The 25,267-nt window shown below is 37.6% G+C and overlaps 1 protein-coding gene across 1 annotated transcript in view; it reads right to left on the bottom strand.

The window, feature by feature from the left end:
* Kcnh8 (potassium voltage-gated channel subfamily H member 8) overlaps nt 1–25,267 on the bottom strand; it is a 394,585-nt gene that overhangs the window by 275,185 nt on the left and 94,133 nt on the right. Inside the window, exon 2 of the mRNA XM_042680104.1 lies at nt 185–418. Within this exon, the coding sequence (XP_042536038.1) occupies nt 185–418 (234 nt within the window). The remainder of the gene's footprint in view (nt 1–184; nt 419–25,267) is intronic.

Below are 25,267 nucleotides of genomic sequence, written 5' to 3'. Positions count from 1 at the left end.
ACTCTGTGTGTGTGTGTGTGTGTGTGTGTGTGTGTGTGTGTGTGTGTGTGTGTGTGTGTGTGTGTGTGTGTGTGTGAAATCTCATTAAGCCTTAATGGAAATGGAACTTTTGGAGTAATTACTTAGTTGAAGGAAGGCAAGACAATCTCTCATATTCTCCAGTATACCAAAGAAACCAACTTACCATTCTTCTTATAGAACATAATTTCTCCTTTGAATTCTGTCTTTTCCTCCAGTGACTTTTCTATTTGAAGCATCAGTTGCTCATTCGTTTCAATCCCAAATAAAAACTTGCAGCTACAACTCTTCTGCATGACTTCAGTTCGGGCAAATCCAGCAAGCTCGCAGAAGCCATCCGAACAGTAGACTATGGGAAAGCCTTTTGCCACTTGTGCATTAGCCAGGATGAAATTGCTATCTGCAGAAACATGAGAAGAACACACTCAGCACTGTACAACTTTTCTTTAAATCACAGTTTCAGTAACAAGTTATAAGCATATGTGTTTAGCAAAGGGTGATTAAAAGGTTTGTCCTGATGTTCTACGTGAAATGGAGATACATGTACACAGAGAATGACATGAAGCAGAAGACGAATTGCTTTAACATATTGAATGGTAGCTTTGACTTTGAGGGTTGATCAGCTTATTTTGAGGCACTTATGTGGTTGGCAGTTAGGGATGATGCTTTTGGCTTCTGGTTCATATCCTGGTTTAACCTTATCTGTAGATGAACATGTTTGTTGTTTGATTTTCTGAAAAGATCAAGGCTTGAATCTAGGTTACTTGGTAGATAAGTCCAGGAAGTAAGTGAAGAACTGGGAAAAGACAGGGAAGAAAGGACCTGTTAAAGGGAATCTAGGGCTATAGCAACTATTCCATTCCTGGGTCCTAAAAGTAACTATGGAAAACACAACTCATTAAAGAAACTATTTATCCACCAACATCCACTCATCATTATTAAGGATCACTTTTGGGGTGTGATTGTGCTACACTTCTCACCTACCACATCCTTGAAAGCCAACTCAAGCAGATACTAAAATCTACTGGTATCTAATAAATCAGTCTTCACATGATCGCAAGATGAGTCAAGATAATGCTTACAGGTCATTGGTAGGTACATTACAAAGATTATAATGTTTTAGTTTACAGATGTGTTAGAAACAGAAAATTACAAATATTGAGAAATCTAATATACTCTGATATTATATAATATTTAAATACAAAACAACACTTTGGACCCATTCATCCACAGAAAGTGTTTCTGTGTACCATACATACTGTATTTTCTTTCTTCCCCAAAAAAGAAACTTATAAACTGAATATAAGAATTTTTTACCACTTTTTTATTTATCCTTAGGCAAAATATTGTCTTTTTCCCCCTCTCATATTTATGGCATGTATAGTAAGATTCCATGTATCTCTTAGAGACATGATTTTAAAATTTATTTTGTACTTTTGTAATTGCTTGTGGACCTAAGGAAAGACCAGTCTTAGAATTACAATTAGCTCCTGGAGAAAGATGCTGAAAGACCACCAAGTTGCATGTGTTTCAATTAAGGATTATGGTATTTGAGGTGGATAATTCTTCTGCAAATATACTGCTAAAACAAAGCAAGAAAATAAATAAAGGGATGTATTTGGTCTTTTCTATTTATATTTAGCACTTGTCCTCAATATGTTATTGCATTTCAATTCCAAAAAGAATTTACTGGCAGTCTGCTTTGTAAAGCTTAGTGTACTCACTTACATGAATGGCCCTTCTGTTCAAGGAAAGTATAGTTCCTTCGCCCAGCTATCTACTTGGAAACATATGCTTTTCTGAATGCCAGTCTTGGAATTCCCAAAGAAGAAACATGACATTTACTTTAGAATTATGTAAAACAAAGCCAGAGCCATAATGATTCAGAACTCTTCATGGGCATATCACTACCCATACATAAACGAAGGGTATTTAACCTTTTAAAGAATCAATTATGTATATGTGACATGCATCTAAATTAATTTCCAAATAAAAAAGATAAAATTTAAAACAAATTTGATATTTTCTTGTGTGTGTGTGTGTATACGCGCACACGCACGCACACATATACATGCCAGTACTGAAACATGAAGTTGGAGAACCAGTGGTGAGCAAGAAAACTGAAATTAAAACACTTGAGCCACCGGCATCTATCATGTTATTGGTCTTCCACAAATTAGCACTGGTGTCTATACTTTTGTCATTTGGATGCTCTGTCCAAGGGATTTGAAGCCATACCACTTCTAGGCATCTATCCCGAACAACAGGAATCAGTATACAGGACACATGCACCTCCATGTTTATTATAGCACTGTTCACAATAGCCAGGATATAGAAACAACCTAGATGCCCCACCACAGATAAATGGATCCAAAAATTGTGGTATCTATACACAATGGAATATTACGCAGCCATTAGAAAGGACAAAATAATGGCATTTGCAGGGAAATGGATGGAACTAGAAGAAATCATGTTGAGTGAGGTAAGCCAAGAGCAAAGAGACAAATGCACATGGTCTCCCTGATAAATGGGTGTTAAATCTAAAATGTAAGGTGATATGACATTTAAGAAGACTTGAGAAACAAAGGACCTCCACTCAGCTGGTCGTATCACTACTAAATAACCTCATGCTGCTGATCACATATATGATATATATGTGCACACTGGAGGGAAACCAGGAGGACAACACAGAACTAGAGGGAATCAGGGAAAAACATACAACAGTGGGACCCATCAGCTGCACTGGACATTGATCAAAATGAACTAAACAACTCAATGGCAGCGATGGGAGGGAGGGAACGAGTGGGAAAGAGGGAACAGCTGACGCTATGCAAAACAACAGAAATGTACATATCACCCAATGTGGAAGAAATAACTGTATTGCAAAGCTCATAGAACTCATAAACTTTATAGACCACGATAGACAATTTGCCCAATGAAAGTTATAATGAGTTTGTGACTTTTTTTTTTTGTCGGTCATGGGGCTTGAACTCTGGGCTTAGGCCGTGTCCTTGTGCTCTTCAGCTCAAGATGAGCGCTCTACTGCTTGAGCCACAACATCACTTTGGTTTTCTATTCGTTTATTGGAGATAAGAGTCTCATGGACTTTCAAAGCCTGGGCTGGCTTTGAACCCCCATCCTCAGATCTCAGCCTCCTGAGTAGCTAGGTTTACAGGCATGTTTGTGACTTTAACTAAGCATTACTATCCCACAATACTGTTAAATTTGTGAAATTATGTAATCACTTGATCACAATAAAGAATTTGCAAAAACAAATATTTGTTTAGTAGCTACGATATGCCAAATCATGTTATTATGGTGATGACTTCATTAATTAATTTTTTGGTTTTTTTTCTTCATAATTTCTTGAGTCAATATTATATACATATGGCTGGGTCATAGGGGAAGTCAATATTTAGCTTTCTGAGGACCCTCCAGACTGCTTACCAAAGTGATTGTATAAATGTACATTCCCACCATCAGTGTAATAGGGTTCCTTTTTCTCTGCCTTCCCTCCAGCATTTGTCGTTGGCTGACTTTAGGATATGGGCCATTCTGACAGGGGTAAGGTGGTATCTCAGGTACACAAATATTGTTCATCAGTCATTGGCTCCACAAATATGCTATAAATTTGTTTCAAAGCATACCCTGTTGTTAAACAGAAATCATTTGTAACAAATTAGTAGCTTGGACTTAATGCAATTCACAGCTCAAAGTTTTCATTTTGACATACTACTTTCCGAAAAAGCTTAGGTAAACAGAAACAGAAGTTTATTCCTATTAGTAAACAGCAAGCCACTTAACATGTGGCTCCTGGCCTAGCAAGCTCAAAGCCCTGAGCTCAAGGCGTGGTACTATCAGAAAGAGAAAATAAGAAAAAGAGTGGGGCCAAGTGGGAAGGAGGGAGGGTGGGGGTGAGGGTGGGGAAGAAGGAAGAGGAAGAGAAGTGGAAAGGAGAGGGGGCAGAAGGAGGAAGAGAGGGAGGAGGAGAGGGGGGAAAAGAGAACAGGGAGGAGGGAGGAGAAGGGGAAGGGAGAGAAGCGGGGAGGGAAAGGGGGAGGGGGAAAGGGGAGAAACTGATTGAACAGTTAGAAAGCGAAATAATGCTATAGAAATCCCATTCTCCAGTATACTTGATAAAAGATGAGACATTACAGTAACAGTGAAGAAAACCTATGCATTCAAGAATTAAACATATATAGATTAGAATGGGATTTGGGGGTTCTTAAGGGGCAAATGGGCTGCTTTGGCACTTTCTGGTCTAGGATGCTGCATCTCAGTCTCTGACCTAATGAGGGCTGGCTAGCCTATGCCAAACTGTGGATTGAACATGGTACGATGAAGAAGTTTCACATTTGCGTATCAACTCTCCACAAATTTTTATCTTTGGAATTCCTGTCCTTCCTTACCCTTTCCCAAATAAAATGTGAATCATAGATGAGCATCCTGGCAAGTCAAGATTATCTTCTGCTTTTACAAAGAGCAGAAGTGGAGAGAGAGAGCTCAGATGTTCCTCCCTGAATACACAATGGGGTGTGGTGAAAGTTCCAACTCACTTAACCCAGAACAAGGGGAGGTGGAGACATAAGAAGAGTAATAGGGTTGCAGTATTCTGGAACAATGATCATTCACGGTCATTTTATACTCTCATAAATATAAATAGCTATGTAAATCATTCTAATTTAACTATTATACCATGGTAAAACATTTAAAGGAGATTATTGAAACACAAAGTTAAGACCATGTGAAAGTAGTTTTGCTCTGGAAAACAGGCTCTGATTTTGGATCTTATTAACCCCAAAGGGAAAACAGATTAAATGAAATACAGCAAACAAAACCAGCCAGACACTATGAATATTCAGATTCCTTAAGTATTTAACTCCTCCCCTGATTCTCCTGCAGCAGAAGCTAGACTTTGCTTCCTACCATGGTTAATTCAACAAGTATTTCCTTTTGATTTTAAACAGACTGGAACAAGGCTTTTCAAACACACATGAAGATTTAAAGGCAGAAAGGTCATCAATGGATTCATGTTTTTGTCGCTTCATTTTGTTTTTACACTTAAGTCTTTTGTATTAAAAAAATGTGAAGGGGGCTGGGAAGGTGGCTCAGTGGTAGAGCGCTTGCCTTGCATGCCAGAGGCCCTGGGTTCGATTCCTCAGCACCACATAAGAAAAAAGCCGGAAGTGGCGCTGTGGCTCAGGTGGTAGAGCGCTAGCCTTGAGCTGAAGAGCTGAGGGACAGCGCCCAGGCCCAGAGTTCAGGCCCCATAAACGGACCAAAAAAAAAAAAAATGTGAAGACAACATATACACATCAGTGTGTTCCACATACTAAGGAACACCTGACCTTGTTCTCTCTGCTTAAGCATTGTTTGTACTTCATGGGAGCTAATGAAATTCAAGTATTTTTCATAATTCAGTAGCATTCTGCAGAGCCTCATCTGTCCACTACATAGCCTTCTCTGCTTCATAGTACTTATGTTAGATTAACCAGGAAAGATGAGTGTCCTTACAGGAGATAATTGTAAGTTAATTGTAGCAGGAAATTCAACTAATTCAATATGGATATTCCATGGCTTTAGTATCAATGTTTTTATGCTACTGAATTGCAAGACATTAAGGAAGGTGATAGCACCTAATAAAGGTAGGTTTCTTGGGATTTTGAGGGACATGGACAAAGTTGATAATTGCTGGACGAATCCCACACAGGTGAACGCTGACCCAGCATTTATGAAATAAAGATGAGTAGGCAGGAAGCATCCAAATAAAACAAGACAGGATGAACAAAGGCAGATTAATAGCTGTTGTTTGTTACACAGCTGTGATACACCAGGTGCTCCTGTCAGCATTTTGGATGCTGAATTTCTGGTCCTCATAATAGCATCTTAAATTTTAAGCGTTGGCCTTCATAGTAGCATCTTAAACTAAGTGTCACCGCAGATGAAGGGAGTTCAGCTCAGAAAGCTGGACTAGCCTAACAATGAGAAACAGCAAGTTAAAATATCTTCAGAGCTATGACATCCTTGAGCTAAGCAGATGACCATGTGCATTGGACAGCCAGTCTGAAGAGGAGCTCCCTCATGACCAAGTCCTCTGTTTCTCAAGTATGGTCTTCATCTTCCTTCTCCACCTAATTTATTACCAAGTCCTGGGTTTCCTTATTTCATTTGCAGTTTCCCAAACCTCAATCCATATCCACTAAACAGAAATCTCTAAGAACCTGAAGATCTTTTATTTTTATTTATTTTTGTCAGTACCACAGTACAGGGACTTGAACTCAAAGGTCTCACACTCTTGGGATACACATCTCTCTCTCTCTCTCTCTCTCTCTCTCTCTCTCTCTCTCTCTCTCTCTTTCTCTCTCTCTGTCTCTCTCTCTTTCTCTCTCTGTCTCTCTCTCTCTCTCACACACACATACACACACACACAATTAAGACCATATGCCCTATTGGAAAAAGGCTCAGATTATCTTTCTCAACTCCAATTGGGAAGACTACCACCTTTGTAGGTAGGTCTATAATAGATTTCTAAAGCTTAGTGAATACCATTTATGAAGAGTAATCCCTGTGTGTGTTTCTAATGTATGTTTTTAATTACTAGGGAGACTTTCAATAATTCAGCCTCTATAGTTCTATGATCTGAGCTAAAGTTTGGGAGGATCAGAAAGGTCAACCCATAACCTCCTGTGCCATGTAGAATCCTTCCCCTATGTGATACGCTCATCTTGTGGTGACTTGGTCTATCCTCTAGGACCTTAGAGATGAAAGATTCTAATTTAATTCACATGTCAATTTATCAGTTGTCTTTGGCATTCTTACCTACCAAATCTTTGTGAAGAAAATCACGAGGAGAGTCTTCTACACTCCTACGTGTAAGTCTCTTAAAGGTTTACTTACCATTACACCAGGGATGTGATGCTAACTCCTTCCCTCATCCCTGCTTTACCTGCCTAAGAGTTTACTCACTGATCACCTGGAACCTTACACTTGAGAACATTCTTTTCAGCTTTGTCCATTTCCAAGGCTTTTATGTATACAGTGCCCACCCCCACCCCCGTTTTTCATACTTCAGGTCTCTGTTTTGCTTCCTTATCAGTAGACCTAAGTACTCCTGCCATTATTCTAACAATATAGCTGGTTTTCCCTTAAGACTGAAGATTGCAATTTTCAATTGCAATTGAAGATTGCTATTTCCTTATGATGTGTGAGCTACTCATACTTAAGTTACTCTACACAAAACAATCAATACAAACCCAACTGTATAATCTATATGGAAAAAGCCCTTGGTGCCTTGTGTATGTCTCTGTGTGTATATGTGACTGCCTCTGTGTTTCTGTGGTTTCTCTACCTGAATATTCTCTCCTTCACACATTTTTTTTCCTAAGAGAATGTAATCTTAGTTACATTGATACCATGGTGGCCATCTAATTTACAACACACAAATTATCTTTTCATGAGAATTTTGGTTGCTATTTAGATTTTAGATGGAACATTTTTTAGACCTAAGTCATGAAGAGGATTAAATAGGAAATACAGCCTACCTGGTACACATTTTCTGTTTTGAATACACAATGTTCTTCATGTGAGAAATCTTAGAACAAGATTCTAGCTCAATAAATAACAAGCTGTGTAATCATGCCCACCTCCTCTCCCCACTGTGGACCTTTCTTGACTCAGTGTAAAGAGAGAGTGGAATCATATGATCTCCAAGATTCTTTCCATTTCAGACACCTGGCGAAGCAATAAATTATGGATACACTGGTATGTATAAACAGTGAGTGGAACATAATGGATGTAATAAATGAAATAAAAATACTGTATGCAATATTAATCTTAAAAATGACAGAAGAAAGTATGTAGGGAGAGAGGGAGAGAGCAGAGGAGGAAGGAGAGAAGGAAGAAGCAAAAATGTAAATAATATGGCAAAAGCAAAATGAACTTAAGGAGAATTAGAAATGATTCATGGGAGATTTTATAATTTGCATAATATAAATTAGCATTGCTGATTATGTGAGATTGGAGAGGAAACCTAAGAGAAGTGATCGGGTGATCAAAGGATGTATACAGAGAAAGCATTTCCAGGTTGGAGGTGTGGGGGATGCGTGCTCTGGAACTGGTGATCTGAAAATAGAAAGAAACAAGGTCTCTGTATCTGCAGCATGTGATCAGAAGAACCTCAGGGCAGTTGAGGTTACAATATTAAAGTCAGGACAGCTTGAAGTCATTCAGAGGTAGGTGATATTGACAAGGGCTCTGACTTTTACTCTGTGTAATAGCAGGAGGTGAGCTGGAGTTGGCAGGTGGCTGTCTAAGTTTTGGAATGAAAGGCAATTCCAAGTGCTTTAAGAGAAAAGAAGGCCAACCATGGATGACCAATTAAAATTATTATAATAGTACATGATTGTTAGAAGAAGCAGCTGAGCTGGGCGCTGGTGGCTCACACCTGTAATCCTAGCTACTCAGGAGGCTGAGATCTGAGGATCACGGTTCAAAGCCAGCCCGGGCAGAAAAGTCTGTGAGACTCTTATCTCCAATAAGCCACTAGAAAACTGGATGTGGCGCTGTGGCTCAAGCGGTAGCGTGTTCACCTTGAGCTGAAGAGCTGAGGGATAGCAACCAAGCCCAGAAGTTCAAGCCCCAGGACTGACCAAAAAAACAAAACAAAACAGAAGAAGCAGCAGCTGAAAGTAAGTCGGAATATTAAGAATGACTTTAAGACATACAACAGCGGGACCCATCAGCTTTACTGGTCATTGATCAAAATGAACTAAGCAACTCAATGGCAGCAATGGGAAGGAAGAAATGAACAGGGAAAGCGGAAACAGCAGACACTAAGCCAAATGAAAAAAATGTACATATCACCCCATGTGGAAGAAATAACTGTATTGTTGAAGCTCATAGAATTCATAAACTTTATAGACCACGATAAAGACAATTTGCCCCATGAAGGTTAGAATGTGTTTGCAACTTTAACTATCACTATCTCACAATACTGTGAAATTTGTGAAATTTATGTAATCATTTAATCATAATAAAAATAATTGCTATAAAAAAGAAATGACTTTAAGAAAAATGTCAATAGTTTTGCCTTAAAGACTACAGGGGAAGATCTTAAAGACTTGATCTTAAATGTGCTAATTTAAACAACAGATGCTGGAGGGGATGTGGACAGAAGGGAACCCTACTGCATTGGTGGGAGTGAAAATTTGTTCAACCACTTTGGAAAGCAGTATGGAGGTTCCTCAAAAGACTCCACATAGAGCTCCCCTATGACCCAGCAATCCCACTTTTGGGCATTTACCCAAATGGTTATAAACAAGACCACACTAAAGCTACCAGCACGACTATGTTTATTGCAGCATTATTTACCATAGCTAAGATATGAAACCAACCCAGATGCCCCTCAGTAGATGAATGGATCAAGAAAATGTGGTATATATACACAATGGAATTCTATGCCTCCATCAGAAAGAATGACATTGCCCCATTTGTTAGGAAATGGAAAGGCTTGGAAAAAATTATATTAAGTGAAGTAAGCCAGGCCCAAAGAAACATAGGTCCCATGGTTTCCCTTATTTGCAATATCTAGTATATGTCTGAGTCAAGCAGAAAAGGTCAGATAAGGTGATGTTAGGGAAATGAACCCTAAGATATGTATTCAAATGTTTTTTTTCTTTCATGCGATTGTTTCTAACACATTTATAAGATTATTTCTTTGTTGCTTTGTATGTCCCTCCCCCACAGTATAACCCCTGCTTTCACTGTATTTGATGTCGGAATAATTTGTGGAAGGGAAGGAGAAAAACAAATCGTTTAAATAGGGATACAGGTGGACCCATTGCAACATTGAGATGTACAAGTTGTTATGTGGAAAACGAACTTTACAACTTTGGTGTGGGGGGGAGGATTGGGTGGGGGGACGAGGTGGGGAGGATGGGAAGGAATGGGAAGAGGAAACAAAGGAGGCGGCTACAATGCTTGATAAGAAATGTACTCATTATCTTGCCCATGTAATTGTAACCCCTCTGTACAGTATTTTCACAATAAAAAAAGAAGATTATTAAAGTTTCTACAAGGAGACATAACATTGACACATGGATAAATGAGTATGAGTGTCAGACTGATGGTACCCTGAAGATGTCAGCTTAAGAATTTGCAGTAATCCCTTTTGGCTGCAACCTTGCCAGCATCTACTATTGTTTGTCTTCTTGATAATGGCCATTCTAGTACAACTGTTGGTGGGATTATAACCTTGATTAGCCACTCTGGAAAGCAGTATGGAGGTTCCCCAAAAAAATTAAACAGAAAAAGCCGGGTGCCAGTGGCTCATGCCTGTAATCTTAGCTACTCAGGAGGCTGAGATCTGGGGTTCAAAGCCAACCCAGGCAGGAAAGTCTGTGAGACTCTTACCGTCAATAAACCACCCAGAAAACTGGAAGCGGTTCAAATGGTACAGCACTAGCTTTGAGCTGAAGGGCTGAGGGGCAGTGTCCAGCCCCAGAGTTCAAGTCCCATGACAGACAAATAAAAATTTAAAAAAAAAAAAACCAGAAATACCCTATGGTCTAGCAATTCCACTCTTGGACATTTACCCAAATGGCTGCAAATCAGGATACTGTACTACCACTAGCACAACCTTGTTTATCACAGTACTATTCACCATCTCCACAGTCCAAGGTATGGAATCTGCCCAGATTCCCTTCAATGAATGAATGGATCAAGCAAACGTGGCATATCCACACAATGAAATTTTGCTCATCCATTAGAAAAAATAGCATTGTACCATTCTTAAGGAAATGAAAAGACTTGGAAAAAAAGGTTAAGTATATCAGGCTCAGAGAGACAAGGGATGCATGTTTTCCCTTAACTAGGAAATGAGTACTCAAAAGGGGTGGGTTAAGGTCAAGGGAAAGGGTAGACCAATAAAGAAGAAAAGGGAGAATACAGTCAAGTCCAAAACTAAGAAGAGTGAGGGAAGGCTGGGTAGGGATGAGTGAGCACGTTAAAAGGAATGACACTGAGTAAAGTATATTATATTCATAAAATGTTCTGCTTAATGGCAACTCTTTTGCACAACTAAAGATACTGGTAAAAACAAAGAAAAGAATTTGCAGAAATAGTTTAGGGAGTGCATATAGAGAAAAAGACAAAGTCTAAATACTGGTTGAGGGGTCTTCAATGGTTACAGGTGGGAAGACTCAGGGAGGGCCTTCAAAAGAAGAATCAAGAATGGGACCATGAAACCAGTATTTCCACATAAATACTAAGCATATTTTATGTTTAAATGTTTTCATTTTTGTTTTGTTGATCATGAACTCTAGGCCTGGGTACTGTCCTCAGCTCTTCAACTGAAGGCTAGTGCCCTACCACTTGAACCACAGTGACACTTTGGCTTTTTACTGCTTATGTGGTGCTGAGGAATCGAACCCAAGGCTTCACTCATGCAAGGCAAGCACTTTATCACTGAGCCAACTTCTAAGCCCTGTTTAAATGTTTATGAATGAATCAGTATGACCATTTTTGAGCCAAAAGACACTGGGGAGGCTTTGTGACATTGTCTATGAAAAATAAGGACCAAAAGACACCAGCATTGCTTCTTGCCTTCTCTCTGCCTCAGTTAGTCAGAAGATGTACAAGATGCTATGTCGAAAACTGAACTTTACAACTTTGGCTGGGCGGGGGGTAGTCATAGAGATGGGAAGGCAAGGGATAGTAAGGGGAAAACAAAGGAGGAAGCAACAATGCTTGATAAGAAATGTACTCATTACCTTACATGTAATTGTAAGCCCTCTGTATGGTATTTTCACAATATAAATAAATATATAAATGCATGTTTTAATACTTAAATGAATGTTGCCACATTCTGAAGTAGAAAAGAAGGAAACCAGATAGAAACACAAATCTAGATGTAGATATACATATGTTTATGTATACATATTATGTATACGTATGCACTATATCTATATCTATCTATCTATATATATGTACACATACACCAATACTTTTCTACTTTTCTCAGCTACTGGTACTAATTTTACACCTGTTTCTGAAACATAGTTACAGTAGTAAAACTTACTTTCACTTGTCAATATATGACTAGGTAAGTTAGATCTGTTCATTGAGACATATCTAGTAAGGTATTTCCATTTGTATTAAAGGAGAACATGGGAAAACGAATGTTCTTTCCATGAAACTTTCATGCCCTTCTACTTTCTCTGGCTCTTCAATCTTGCCTTGAAACAGAACTCAGAGCTGTGGAATTCATCTTGTGACTTTGAGGCAGTTACGTCTAGATATGTCAGAACTAACATATGAAGAGACCTCAGGAGTTGATGGTACAGCAAAAGAAATAGCAACATATTCAGATGCTTTATTAAATGATAAAAATATTTATCTACTGTCCTCAGCTCTTCAACTGAAGGCTAGTGCCCTACCACTTGAACCACAGTGACACTTCGGCTTTTTACTGCTTATGTGGTGCTGAGGAATCGAACCCAAGGCTTCACGCATGCAAGGCAAGCACTTTACCACTGAACCAACTTCTAAGCCCTTTGAAGTTTTCTGGTATTTGAATCAGAAACAACTAACTGAAATATCAGGAATATTTTTCTATTTACACCTGTCTTTATAATCAAGATCAATAATGCATTAAGAGTTACTTAGCTAGTCCTCTTCTCTTAGAATTATGTATGTTTACTTGGAACTTTTAATGTTTGCTCATTAAAAATAGCATTAATAAAATTAAAGTTAATATTTTAGAACCTCATCTGGAATAAGAATAAAATCAACCTTCAAACTTAAACAATTTCTAAAATTTCCGACAAAAGCACACTTAAGTAAAAATCCAAAGATGGAATAAACACATTCTACAAAGTTAACATCATGGGACACTGGATGCTTCCTGTTTAACTTTACACTTTGGTACAGACAGGGAGGTTAGGTAATTGGTTCTCTTGCCCTTAGAAAGGCTGTCCTGGGACTGTTATTCATCTGCAATTGGAAAGCATTATGCACTTGCTTAGCATTTGGTTATTAAATCACAAGATGAGTGATTATTCTGCAAAAATAAGAACTTCTCAGAAAGGGGTCCAAGTGTCTTCAAACACAACGACCTAGAACAACATCTCTGTTTCATATTTTCTCCCCATCTCCCCATATTTGTTTGGTTAATGTCTAGAATATTATTTCTTCAGTTTAGAGTGAGAGCAAAATTGGGCCATTTCGTATGTTTCCTGCACTAATACAAGAAAGAGGAATCACATTCTATGTTTGTTCAGAAAGCTGACGTGAGGCACAAGAGGCAGCATTTACAATGAAAAATACTTGATCTCAGCATCCGATTACTATTTATTGGCAAACACATCTGTTAGAAGGCCATAAGCTACATTACATTCTATGACTTCGTTATTCCTAGCATGATCCAACTGAGAAAGGGCCATAGTGAGGAGAAGAAGCATTGCATCAAGGGCTTCTAACACCATTAGAAAAATCCAAGAATATATATTACAAGATTTTTATATTATATCCTCTAAGTCTTGAAGGTTAGAAATTTCTAAATATACTGCACATTTAATTGTGAAGTTTCTTTTTTTTTTTTTGGGTCCGGTTGTGGGGTCTGAACTCTGGGCCTGGGCGCTGTCCCTCAGCTTTTCAGCTCAAGGCTAGCGCTCTACCACTTGAGCCACAGCGCCACTTCCGGCTTTTTTCTTTTTGCTTATGTGGTGCTGAGGAATCGAACCCAGGGCCTCATGCATGCGAGGCAAGCACTCTACCACTGAGCCACCTTCCCAGCCCTTAAATGTGAAGTTTCTTGTCATAAATTTTATAGGATATAGGCAAATTAGAAGAATGTAATTAAAGTGCCCAGGATTATCTAAGACAATAAAGATCTGATTGGTAGTATTAAAGCAAAAGGTGGCAGGGCGCTGTTGGCTCATGCCTGTAATCCTAGCTACTCAGGAAGCTAAGATCAGAGGACCATGGTTCAAAGCCAGCCTGGGCAGGAAAGTTCATGAGACTCTTATCTCCAATTAACCACCAGAAAACCAGAAGTGGTGCTATGGCTCAAGTTGCAGAGCACTTGCCTTGAGCTGAAGAGCTGAGGGACAGCACCCAGGCCCAGAGTTGGAGCCCCACAACTGACCAAAAACAAAAATAAAACAAACAAACCAAAAAAGATGTGAGTGAATCTACATTATCTCTTGATTCTATTCTGGGTCTCTCAATCATCCATGTACTTTAATCAGAGTTGATATATTCATCTATCAGGGTTGATATACTAATTGCACATAGTTCACAGTCTTGTTTGTATTTGCTCCAAATTCCACCTTAAAAGTATTGATACTCTATCACCTGCATTTATAGGACCCTAGTTGTTTTCTTCCATGTTATTCTGTACAGATTACTGTCAATCATTGCATTCAATCCTACGCATGTGTCTGCTATATCTACCTGCCCTATAGCATACAGGTGTGTTTTCCTTGTGCTAATGTGAAGAAAAGGGATTTGTAAAGACTTCATGGTTCTTAGAGAAAAGAGCTAAGGTTGCCACATACAGATTACACTTTGAACAAGAGTGTCTGAGTGCCAGCTTGATTTCAGTCTCCACTCAGACATCCCATAATTCAATTGGCCATGAACCCATGGGCCTAGTGGAGGAAGAATGTCTTTGTCTAATTCCTACAAAGGACATGAGTAGCTCTGAGAATGTCCTGACTATTATCTTAAGACTCTACCATTACTAAGCAATGAAAACAGCAGTGAAAACATCGACAGATGCTTCCTGTGACCTCTCAGCAAATGCTACTCCCATGAGATTTGTAAATAGCAATATTAAAAAACAAATGCAGCTATACTGCATTTGATGCATTAAAGTGCACCCTTAACTTCATCATGAGAGCTACATCTATATCCAATAATCTCATACCATAAGAGCTACATTTATATCCAATAATCTCATACCATTCTATACTACAGACAAATATAATATATAAACAGTCTCTCTCATCCTTCCCAGTGGGGTACATATATGATCTATAAACATATATAACACTACAGAGAGCATGTATCTAAACCCATCTTCAAGTTCATAATATATAATATGTATAAAAACAGCATAGAGAAACGCTGTACATCTTTGTAAATTTTACATACATTTCTTCATTTTTTAGAGACAGCTCTGAGATCTTCTCCCTCTGCCAGTAAATTCTTTTTGATACCAGTTGTTACTGAGGAACACTCAAAATAAAACAATTAGATGTATAGTTAACTAGGGATACGTATATAGTTTATCCACTTTTTGCTGCATGGACATTTTCCTCCCTCCATTCCTCTATGCTCCTTTATTTCCTTCTCTTTTCTTGCAATACTGAACAAAGCAGTAAAGCAGGTGTATGAACATCAGAGTTTCTTGAAGCCTGCTGTAAGTGTTACAATCTACAAAAGTAATGCATGCATTTTCTGAAATATGTATGCAGTAATTAATCCAGCAATTCTCATTTTCTAGGATGCCCATGACTCTTCTGCTACAAAATCCCTACGAATGAAAAAACTTTCACTTACTATTGGATCCTGAAATTGGCACTGACACAGTGTGCTAACAGTAGTAATAATGTCAAATCAAGCTGAGCGCTGGTGGCTCATGCCTCTAATTCTAGCTACTCACAAGGCTGAGATGTGAGGATCATGATTGGAAGCTAGTCCAAGTAAGAAAATCCATGAGACTCAGAATTTTTTCTAATTGACTACCATAAAAGCTAGAAATGGGCTATAGCTCAAGTGGTAAAGCCCTTGCCTTGAACAGAAAAGCAATTCTTAAATGCCTCATACAATTATCACATACTTATCTTTACTCAAGGCTACCCCCTGGAGGGTTAAATTCAATGTGGTTCCCAGGGTCTGATGACTAACACCCAGAATCTACTCAAGGTAGAATTCTTTTTAAATAATCTATCCCGTATGTGTTCCTTGGCTATGTTCCAAAACCGAACACTACAGGTGACTTTGAATCATTCCTAAATTCTGTGTGAGTCTCAACTCAATTGAAGCATAAAATGAACTGGATGGGTAACATGAACCAGGACATCATAATACACGTGAATGCACATTACCAGGTTATACTGAATCCTTGTCATTCTCCTAATTCAGTTCCTTCTACAACAAGACATCTCTTTGCAGCTGACAATTTTTTCACTAAGTTCCTCAAATTCTCAGTGGAGGACAGATACAGTTGGGGAAATGAAATGAGTCAGAGGACTCAGATTATCTTCTTGGCAACCAAACAGAGATTATGTGTTCCGGTTACATTAGCGTATTTGCAATCTATTGATTGAAGTAAATAAAGCTGTAAGGTGTGTTTTGTTTGCTGATCATGCAGGTGCTTTCCTTTGGACCCTGGATTTTTCTTACAAAAGAGAAAGGGAAAACTGTAGCACTAATTCCTCTCAAGTATTCTCCTGCAAAAAATAAATTCCAACTGAGATACAACAGCAATCATCTCAAATGTTCAAAGACTTCAAAGTAGGTCAAAGTTCAAAGATTTTAATTTTACCTCACCTCTGACTTCAGCTGGGCATTACATTTCTCTTGTGTCAGGTCTCAGTATTGTTGCAATTAAGTTGATGTATTGATTTAATATCTCAGGCAGACATGTATTTACCTGTTAAGGGCTCTGTGGGAGATGTTTCCAGGAGAAATGCATTTTCTGTTTACAAATGTAAAATATGAGTTCTTTTGATTGAAAGTTGAGAGTGGGTATCATTTAGAATCAGACCCACATCACTCATTACTTCATGCACAATTCCCCAAATTAGAGCTAATAATAATTCAAAGTTGCACTGAGAGAGACTTTCATTCTGAAGGAACATACCATGGGACAGAAAGAATAGATAGGCCCTTGCAGGCTGGCCCACTAAGAGAAAGTTGTTTAAACTAGAAACAAATTTAAACCAGAGCCAAATTGAAAAAGAAGAATTTCAACAATACATATCAAAGCTATCAACAGTTCTGGAGAAAAAAAGTTGCCATCTTTTTTCCAATATGTAAAAGAATTATTCTACCATAATTCTATTATATGCATACAAATCATTTTATTTCACCTTTTCTATTTATTCAGAGATGTTACAGATATATAATATATATTTATGTACATGTATATATATATAATCCTTATGTAGGAGATTGCTAGTGACAAAGGCATGATTCCTGCTCTCAATTTTGTGTGGCTTAATGAAGAGAGTACTATATATAACAAAACATAATAAATGTAAAATATACATACCTTTATTATGACACTGTAAAATTATTTGGCTAGGAAATTATGGTATATCCAAAGTATGGGATAATTTATGACCAGTAAAAAATTATTTTTTTTGCTAGTCCTGTGGCTTGAACTCAGGGCCTGAGCTCTGTCCCCGAGCCTCTCTATGCTCAAGGCTAGCTCTCTATGCTCAAGCTCTACCACTTGAGCCACAGTGCCACTTCTGGATTTTTCCAAGGAATCGAGCAACATTCCCATTAATATATATATATATATATATATATATATGGATGTGGATATATTAACTATAGGCATTTTTGTTATATTTGTTCATGCATCTTACAACCATCATAATGATGAACATCTTTTATAGTTTTCTTAAAGCCAAGCCCCACAAGTTAAAGAAAATGTTTCTCGTGGGCATGTAATTTGGAAAGCAATGTAATATGTGCCAAAAGTTTTAGAAAACTACTTAGCTTCTGAATCAGTCTTCTAGAAAACATACAATACATACATAATCTGTGTGGTTCTTGATTTCTTCCAAGTCTGTGAGGGTTTTTTTTTGTTTGTTTGTTTTTTAATTTTATTTTATTTGAGAACATACTGTACAGAGGGGTTACAATTACATGGGCAGGATAATGCATACATTTCTTACCAAGCATTGCAGCCTCCTCCTTTGTTTACCCTTCACCTCCCTTCCCAGCCTCCCCCCTCCCCCCCACCCAATCATACCCTCCCTCCCCCCCCGCCCCCACCGACATTGTAAAGCTGGTTTTGACATGACATTTTGTACTTCTCATTGTTGCAACAGGTCCACCTGAATCCTTAAACGCAAGTCTGTGAGTTTTATAGGTGCTGATAATCTATTCATTCTGAACAAAAGTATGTATTTACATGATATGAAGATAGAGTAGTATCTTAATGTGAAAATATTATTTCAATTCACTAAAAAATTACTGCAATGTTAAGGTTTAGCTTTTAGACTTAGTCACATACTTGAAAATCAGAAAGTCACCTCTCCAGATTTTATGAACTCTGGTAATAAAATTCATAGAAGCTCCAAAATTATTGAAACACATTCTTACTGGTCAATATCTGACTATAGTTTTATAAAGGATTAATCATAGGTGATATTTACTTCAACTATTCCTCTACCTTTGAAGTACCTTTGAATACAAAGTGGTAAAGTCAAAAAATGAATATTGATTAAAGAATCCTCTGACCAACTGGATGAGCAGATTTTCCACTATTTTACAACTAATAATGGTAAATGTCTTCAAATCTCCATGTTTTTTATAACAGAAATTACGAGTTCAAAGAACTGGGTTGGCTTTGTCACTTACTAGCTTTGTGACTTGTAGCTACTTTACCTCTACGTCTTGCTTGAAACAGAGAGAGAAAGAGAGAAAGAGAGAGAGAGAGAGAGAGAGAGAGACCATGAAAGTGCACAGCACATGGCAGGAAGTTTCATCACAATTCTTTTTAATACCTAAGATCCTTTGTAATTTGATGAAAAACAAATGAACATAAATTAGCTAAACCTATTAGTTGATATAATAAAATAACATGCATTTTATTTGTCAATGGAGACAATTTTTTTCTATCAAGCTGTAGAGCCAGCAACCATAGGGAAAAAAACATTGTCATGTTGTCCCACTATAACACAGAATGTATTTCATGGTTTTTTTAAAAAAATTTGTTCCTAAAAGTTCACATCTGTGTTATTATCATCCACAGAATGCCAAATGATTGTTATTTTGATTGCAAAACTATTTTCATTCTAAAACTCTTGATTGATGCACAAATAAGCTGAGAATCATAATAGTAATCAATATGTGTTTAATATGGGCTGGCCAATAAAGTATTGCCTCAGGGGAAAAAAACAGATTTTAGAAGAAAAGTCACAAGCTTTCTGGAAAAGGCCAGAATCTAAAGACTTGAGGTGTGAAGAGCCATATGGTCTCTGTCATAATGTGCATCTATCATTGTATTATGAAAACAGTTACAAGAAATGGGTAAATATTATCTCTTCCTATTTTAACCACTTAACATAATTACTATTATGTTAAAAGTTGTTCAAAAGAATAGATAGTACCACAGTACCCAGATGCCCACAAAGTTCTGCTCTCGAGCCACTGCTGTCTAGATTCAAATTCTGGTTGACCTATGTATAGCTGGGTAATCAGGAACAAATGAGCCTCTTTTCTCCTCTCACAAGAATGATGTAAACTCACAGTTCATATGGTTTTGATGAAGAATTTATGACTCCTAGAGACCCCTTCTGGGATGGCAGGACTCTTTCTCACCCAATATCTCATTTTCATAGGCATGAAGTATAGCAGAGATGGACTATCATGAAATCAGGCAGATGTACACCAAATCACAGCAACTAATTTTCAAACTTGATACAGCTTATTGTACTAGAACACTGTGCATCCAGTGTGACCTAAACTCCAGAAATGCAACTTGGTTAAAAGTATAGACACTGTTTCCCTGAATCCAAGATATGGATAAGCTGTTTAAACATTTTTGTATTGTCATTTTTATGCTAAACTTTTGGTGAATCTTTACAAGACAAAATGATTTGTTGACCATATAGTTGGAATGCTACCTAGTTAATATGGTGTCTTATATTGTCTTATATTTGTATGTCCCTACATGTATTTCTTGCCAAGCTCTTGTTAGTAATGCTATAAATAATAACTGCTAGAGATAGGAATAAAAGAGAAAAATGAGGGATTAAGACCAAGTGAAGGTAAAGATGAAAATACAGGGGCTGGGAATGTGGCTTAGTGGTAGAGTACTTGCCTTGCATGCATAAAGCCCTGGGTTTGATTCCTCAGCACCACATAAATAGAAAAAGCCAGAAGTGGTGCTGTGGCTCAAGTAATAGAGGGCTAGCCTTGAGCTCAAGAGCTGAGGGATAGCTGAGGCCCAGAGTTCAGGGCCCACGACCAACAAAAAAGAAAGAAAGAAAAGAAATTTAAGTCTTTCACACACGTAGGACAAACATTATTACCATAGACACCACATTCAGAAAGCAGAGGGAAAGGTCTAATTTTTAGAAGCCCTTAGAAGGAAAACAAATATTAAAACTCACTGACAACTAGGCCAATTGCTTCATATTCAAGAAGCAATAACTGCTGAAATATTTGACCTTGAATAACACTGTATAGCTGATGTGGTAGAAAGACTCTAAGCTGAAAATCAGCAGATTTGTCCTGTTGGTTTCACTGTTGGTTTCTATATGACTCTGAGGCACAAAGAGGTTAACTTATACAGCAGTTTCCCTATCTGTATAACACTGGATTGCATGTTTCTGGATCCTGTCTTCCTTAATGTGTAATTCTATATTGTCTTCACACGAATCATCATACTGTCCTCTAATTACATGCACTGACATAAAAAAATCTCAATTCTTCAGGTTAACATCTAAAGATGTCTCAAGATATTATTTGCTTTTTTTTCTTTTTTACCTTTGACAGATGTTTCTCCATGTTAGAAAAATATAAATACATTTGAAAAGTGATGAAATCACAATATACCCTCATATGAGTTAATAGATCCACACATTAATACACCCACATATAAGCTAATGGTAAACTTTATTGCTTTTAATCAAATAATTTATTGCTTTTAAAGTATAAAATATAATTTGATTTTTATGACTTATGACTCAGTAATTGCAGAGTAATTGCTTGGTAATTACCTTTGTCTAGCCAATAATTGCTCAATGTGTTCATGCCTTTGTCTATACAATTTTTCTTAATTCTTTTTGTATGTGTATAACCTTTTAAACCTCAGAAAAAAAATAAAGTAAAAGGTTACACAAAGGGTTTACAATTTTTACATGCCAATCTAAGACTCTCCATGTTTGGACTTTTGTTTTATTCCTGAAACCACAATAAATCCTCTTTCTTGGTAGTAATCACGGTTATCTATGTTTTTTCTTTCCTCCTGTCAAACTGAAATACTGTTCTCTTCATTCTAGCACTATCCAAAGCCATTGCTGTCTTTCCAAGTCAGTATTTTGGTCTGTGTTCTGTTGGGTAATAACTCGGGATTCCTATCTATGTCACAGAAAGCAACAAAAGATGTATTAAACTTTAATCATCAACTGTTTGAAATTAAAACAAAGGGAATCACTCTTAACAAAAGCGAATTCTCACTCTAGTGGTTATATTTTTTCAAAAAGAGACAGAAACATGTGCCACTTTATATTACAAATTATTTTCTCTTTAAACAAAAATAGAATTTTTAGTGCTCAAATAAGTTATTATTCAGGTAAATACTATCACCATTGCTTGACAAAGTTCTCACAGCCCCTACAGGATATTTTTATGAAACAATGCTGTCAAAGTGTTCTGTAAACTTAACCACTGGACTAAGAAAAGTTGGTTCATTTTGAATTAGACTACTCTTATTTCCCATGTAGAAAAAAAGCTTCTTTTTGAAATCACCGAGAGAAAATCTACTATAATTAAAAGAAATTGTTTGTTTTGCTTCCTGTGGGACAATGTTGATATGCCTTAAAAGACTGGCAAATAAATAAAGATGAGAGGTACTGAAGCCTGAGACTGATAACATCTGTGATCTGCCCTACTCAGGAGGCTGAAATCTGAGGATCACAGATCAAAGCTACACCAAGCAGGAAAAGTCCGTGAGACTCTTATCACCAATTAACCACCAGAAAACTGGAAGTGGTTCAGTGGGTCAAAGTTGTAGAAAGCTAGCCTTGAGCAATAAAAGCTCAAGGACAGTGCCCTGGCCCCAAGTTCAAGCCCCAAAACCAACAACAAATGGAAAAAAAAAGAGGTCATTACTTAAAGCTTTTTACTTACTTTTTACTTTTGGTTTTAATCTATTTTTTGTGTTTCATCACATATGATTTCAAATAATTATACCTTCCTCATGAGTGATTTTGGATACCTTTATAGCTCATTAAAATACTAAATACTAAAACATTTGAAATTAGAAAATGAACTAGTAATAAAGGGGTTTCTTATTGTTTTATTTAGTTTTTTTGTGTGTGCCAGTACTGGGGCTTGACTTCCTGGCCTCACATTGCAGATTAGCTTTTGCTCATGGCTGTCACTCTTACCACTTGAGACACACCTCACTTCCAAGTGTTTGCTTTGTACTGGTTAATTGGAGATAAGAGTCCCTCCAATTTGCCCAAGCTGGCTCTGAACTTCAATCCTCAGGTGATGGCTGATATTCAAATAGAAGGGGGGAAAAGGCATTATGTTTCTAAGTAGTAAACCATCAGAGAAGAGATATAAAGTTTGGAGGTTTCACAGTCTCTAATGGTAAAGCATGAATAGTAGGCAAATTCTAAAAATGGCTCCTCTTACCGGATCACCTAAGACAAACCTGTGCTGTCAGAAGCAAACTTTGAGTCTTTAAGTGGATGGTACAGTGGATTCCATATCCAAATCAACAAATATTTTACAAAAATCTCAATATAAAACTACGAAATCTCAAGATACAACTTCATACACATATACAACTTCATACACAAATAATTTAAAATCAAGGAAAAGAAATATCATTTAAATTGGCTGAACCATTCCATTAGAATTGTTTGAAGGTGAATATAAAAAACATACATACATGGGACATGGCCCCCAAAATGCAAGGCAACTAGCTAGTTCATCAGAAGCTCAACCCAAGGACTAGTTTTCTGTTCAATGCTGGGAAAAATCTGTCAGTATTCTTTAAAAAAATAACAGTAACAGACCACAATAGATTTACTTCGTAAGTACAGTGGTAGGTTAATTTGGATCATATGGAAATTTAATCTTAAAGACATTTGTAAAGAATTGTGATCATGTTCAACTCAATCCAAATGTCCTATTTGGAGTTCAACAACTCCATAACTCTGTCTTGAGATGAACATCTCCAGACAATTATCCTCTCAAGTGATCTGTGGTCCAAGTTTTAAGTGATAACTCAAGGCACTCCTAAAGATTTAAATGGTTATATTCATCCCTCTGAGTCATCTAATATACCTGAAGTGCTAAATTACTCTTCCTTTTTTCATACGCTAACTAGATCAGCTATAAGTACCAGGGTCAGATTTATAGAAAACAGGTATGACAGAAAAGTTGTGACAGAGCTATAACTGGAGATGTAGACCCCAAGATAAAGGTACACAGGAATTGATCAAGGTCTACACTTAAGAGACTAAACTGAAGAAATAAGTGCAATATTCACCACCCTTTGCTGAGGACTGGAAATGGAAATCCTCTTTCAAAAGGAAAGTATAGATAAGATTTTTGTTTTTTAAATTCCCTCTGCAGGCTTAATTCTAACAGTATCCTGGAACAAACTAGATCTAGTGACTTTGCTGCAGATTTGTAATTGTGAACAAACCAGAAATTTCAAAACATTTCAATAGATTCTCTGGCTGGTTAACACTTGAGCTAGAAACTATTGAGCTTTGGACTTGTAAGTTAAATTAAATATACTAAGTTTAATCAGGTAGCCAATAGAGCACACCACTCGATAATCAAGCAGGAAAAGAAGTTTATTTACTGAACTGCTGACCCTGCTGTGCATGGTGCAGAGGTATGGCCAAAAGGGGCGACCCACACCAGGACTTATCAAGGCAAGGGATGGGAAGAGGTGTGGCCAGGTGGGGGAAAGGTGTGGCTACACTGAATCTGGATGTGACCTCAGGGCCTGGGACCCTCCAGAGGTCAGATAGGAGGCATGTGACCAGAAGTGGCCCAGGATATATATAACCTAGCAGGATGGGGGGGGGGGTGACTGTGTTACCTAGGTAACTGGCACACCTGGAAGCAGATACTTGGCAGAAACTTAGGCAATCGGTAGGAAGATGTCTGCACTGGGCTTGTATGACCAGGGAAGACCTTACAGGACCATTCTAGGAGTTATCAAAGCTGAATTTCCCTTTTTTATGGTGGTTCCATTTATTTAAAAAGTGAGATAGTTCTTAGCACATCACAGGCAGTTTATTACTATCTTCTGAAACTTTCACTGTTGGATACAAGGGTTAAGGGTTATTGTGAGCCTAACAACTAATTATAACAGGCCAAAGCTCCTGCAGTTAGCACATTCTGAGACTAGTATTGACATATGGATACTGGATCTAAGTAATGCTAATGATATCTTCTCTTCCGTTGCCATTTTGGCATAGATGATGGGAAATTTTCCCCCAGTTCTAAGAACTGTAGAGGTGATATAGGATTTCCTTTGACCTGAAGCTGTGTTGTGGGTTGTTAAGCAATATAGAGGTGAGATGACACACCTACAATTTAAAGAATGATGTGTTGAGCTCCAGGAAAGTTTTGCTCCAGAGAATACTTGCCCTTGGTTGTCCTTGATTGTTCCCCCTAGATAGCATCTGCCTTCATATGGTTTTTGCCTTTATAAACTGTGTAATAACTACATTCAGTGATGCAGATTCATTGGGATGCTGGTTCACCTACAGTCACTAGCTTTCTAATAAAGACGCCCCACCTCACCTCTTTAAGTTTGGCTTCTCTATCTCGTTGATGTAGTTCCCATATTACAGTATATAACCATACATTATAGAACTGCATATTTAGCTCAGGGGTATAAAGTAAGCACCAAAATCAAAACATTTGTTTTTTTTTCAAGAAAGTATTTATCATTTATGTATAAAGACATTAAAAAGAAAAAGTACATTCAGTTAATGCCCTGGTATCTGCAAATAATTTTAACTGTATAATGCAGATTCACATTCAGTTAATTCTCTGATAATATCTGCAAATGATCAGAACTATGTAATGCAGATGCCAACAGCCTCATTTGTAAGGCTGACAGATAAATAATGATTCAAAACGCTTTGAGCTAGCCAGGCTCTGGTGGCTCACGCCTATAATCCTAGCTATCAGGAGGCTGAGATCTGAGGATCACAGTTTAAAGCCAGCAAAGGCAGGAAAGTCCATGAAACTCTTACCTCCAATTAACCACTAGAAAACCAGAAGTGGCGCCATGGTTTAA

Source organism: Dipodomys spectabilis, unplaced genomic scaffold (assembly GCF_019054845.1).
Source record: "Dipodomys spectabilis isolate Male_0828 unplaced genomic scaffold, ASM1905484v1 ptg000054l, whole genome shotgun sequence".
Taxonomy (NCBI): domain Eukaryota; kingdom Metazoa; phylum Chordata; class Mammalia; order Rodentia; family Heteromyidae; genus Dipodomys; species Dipodomys spectabilis.
This window is presented reverse-complemented; position numbering and strand designations above follow the sequence as displayed.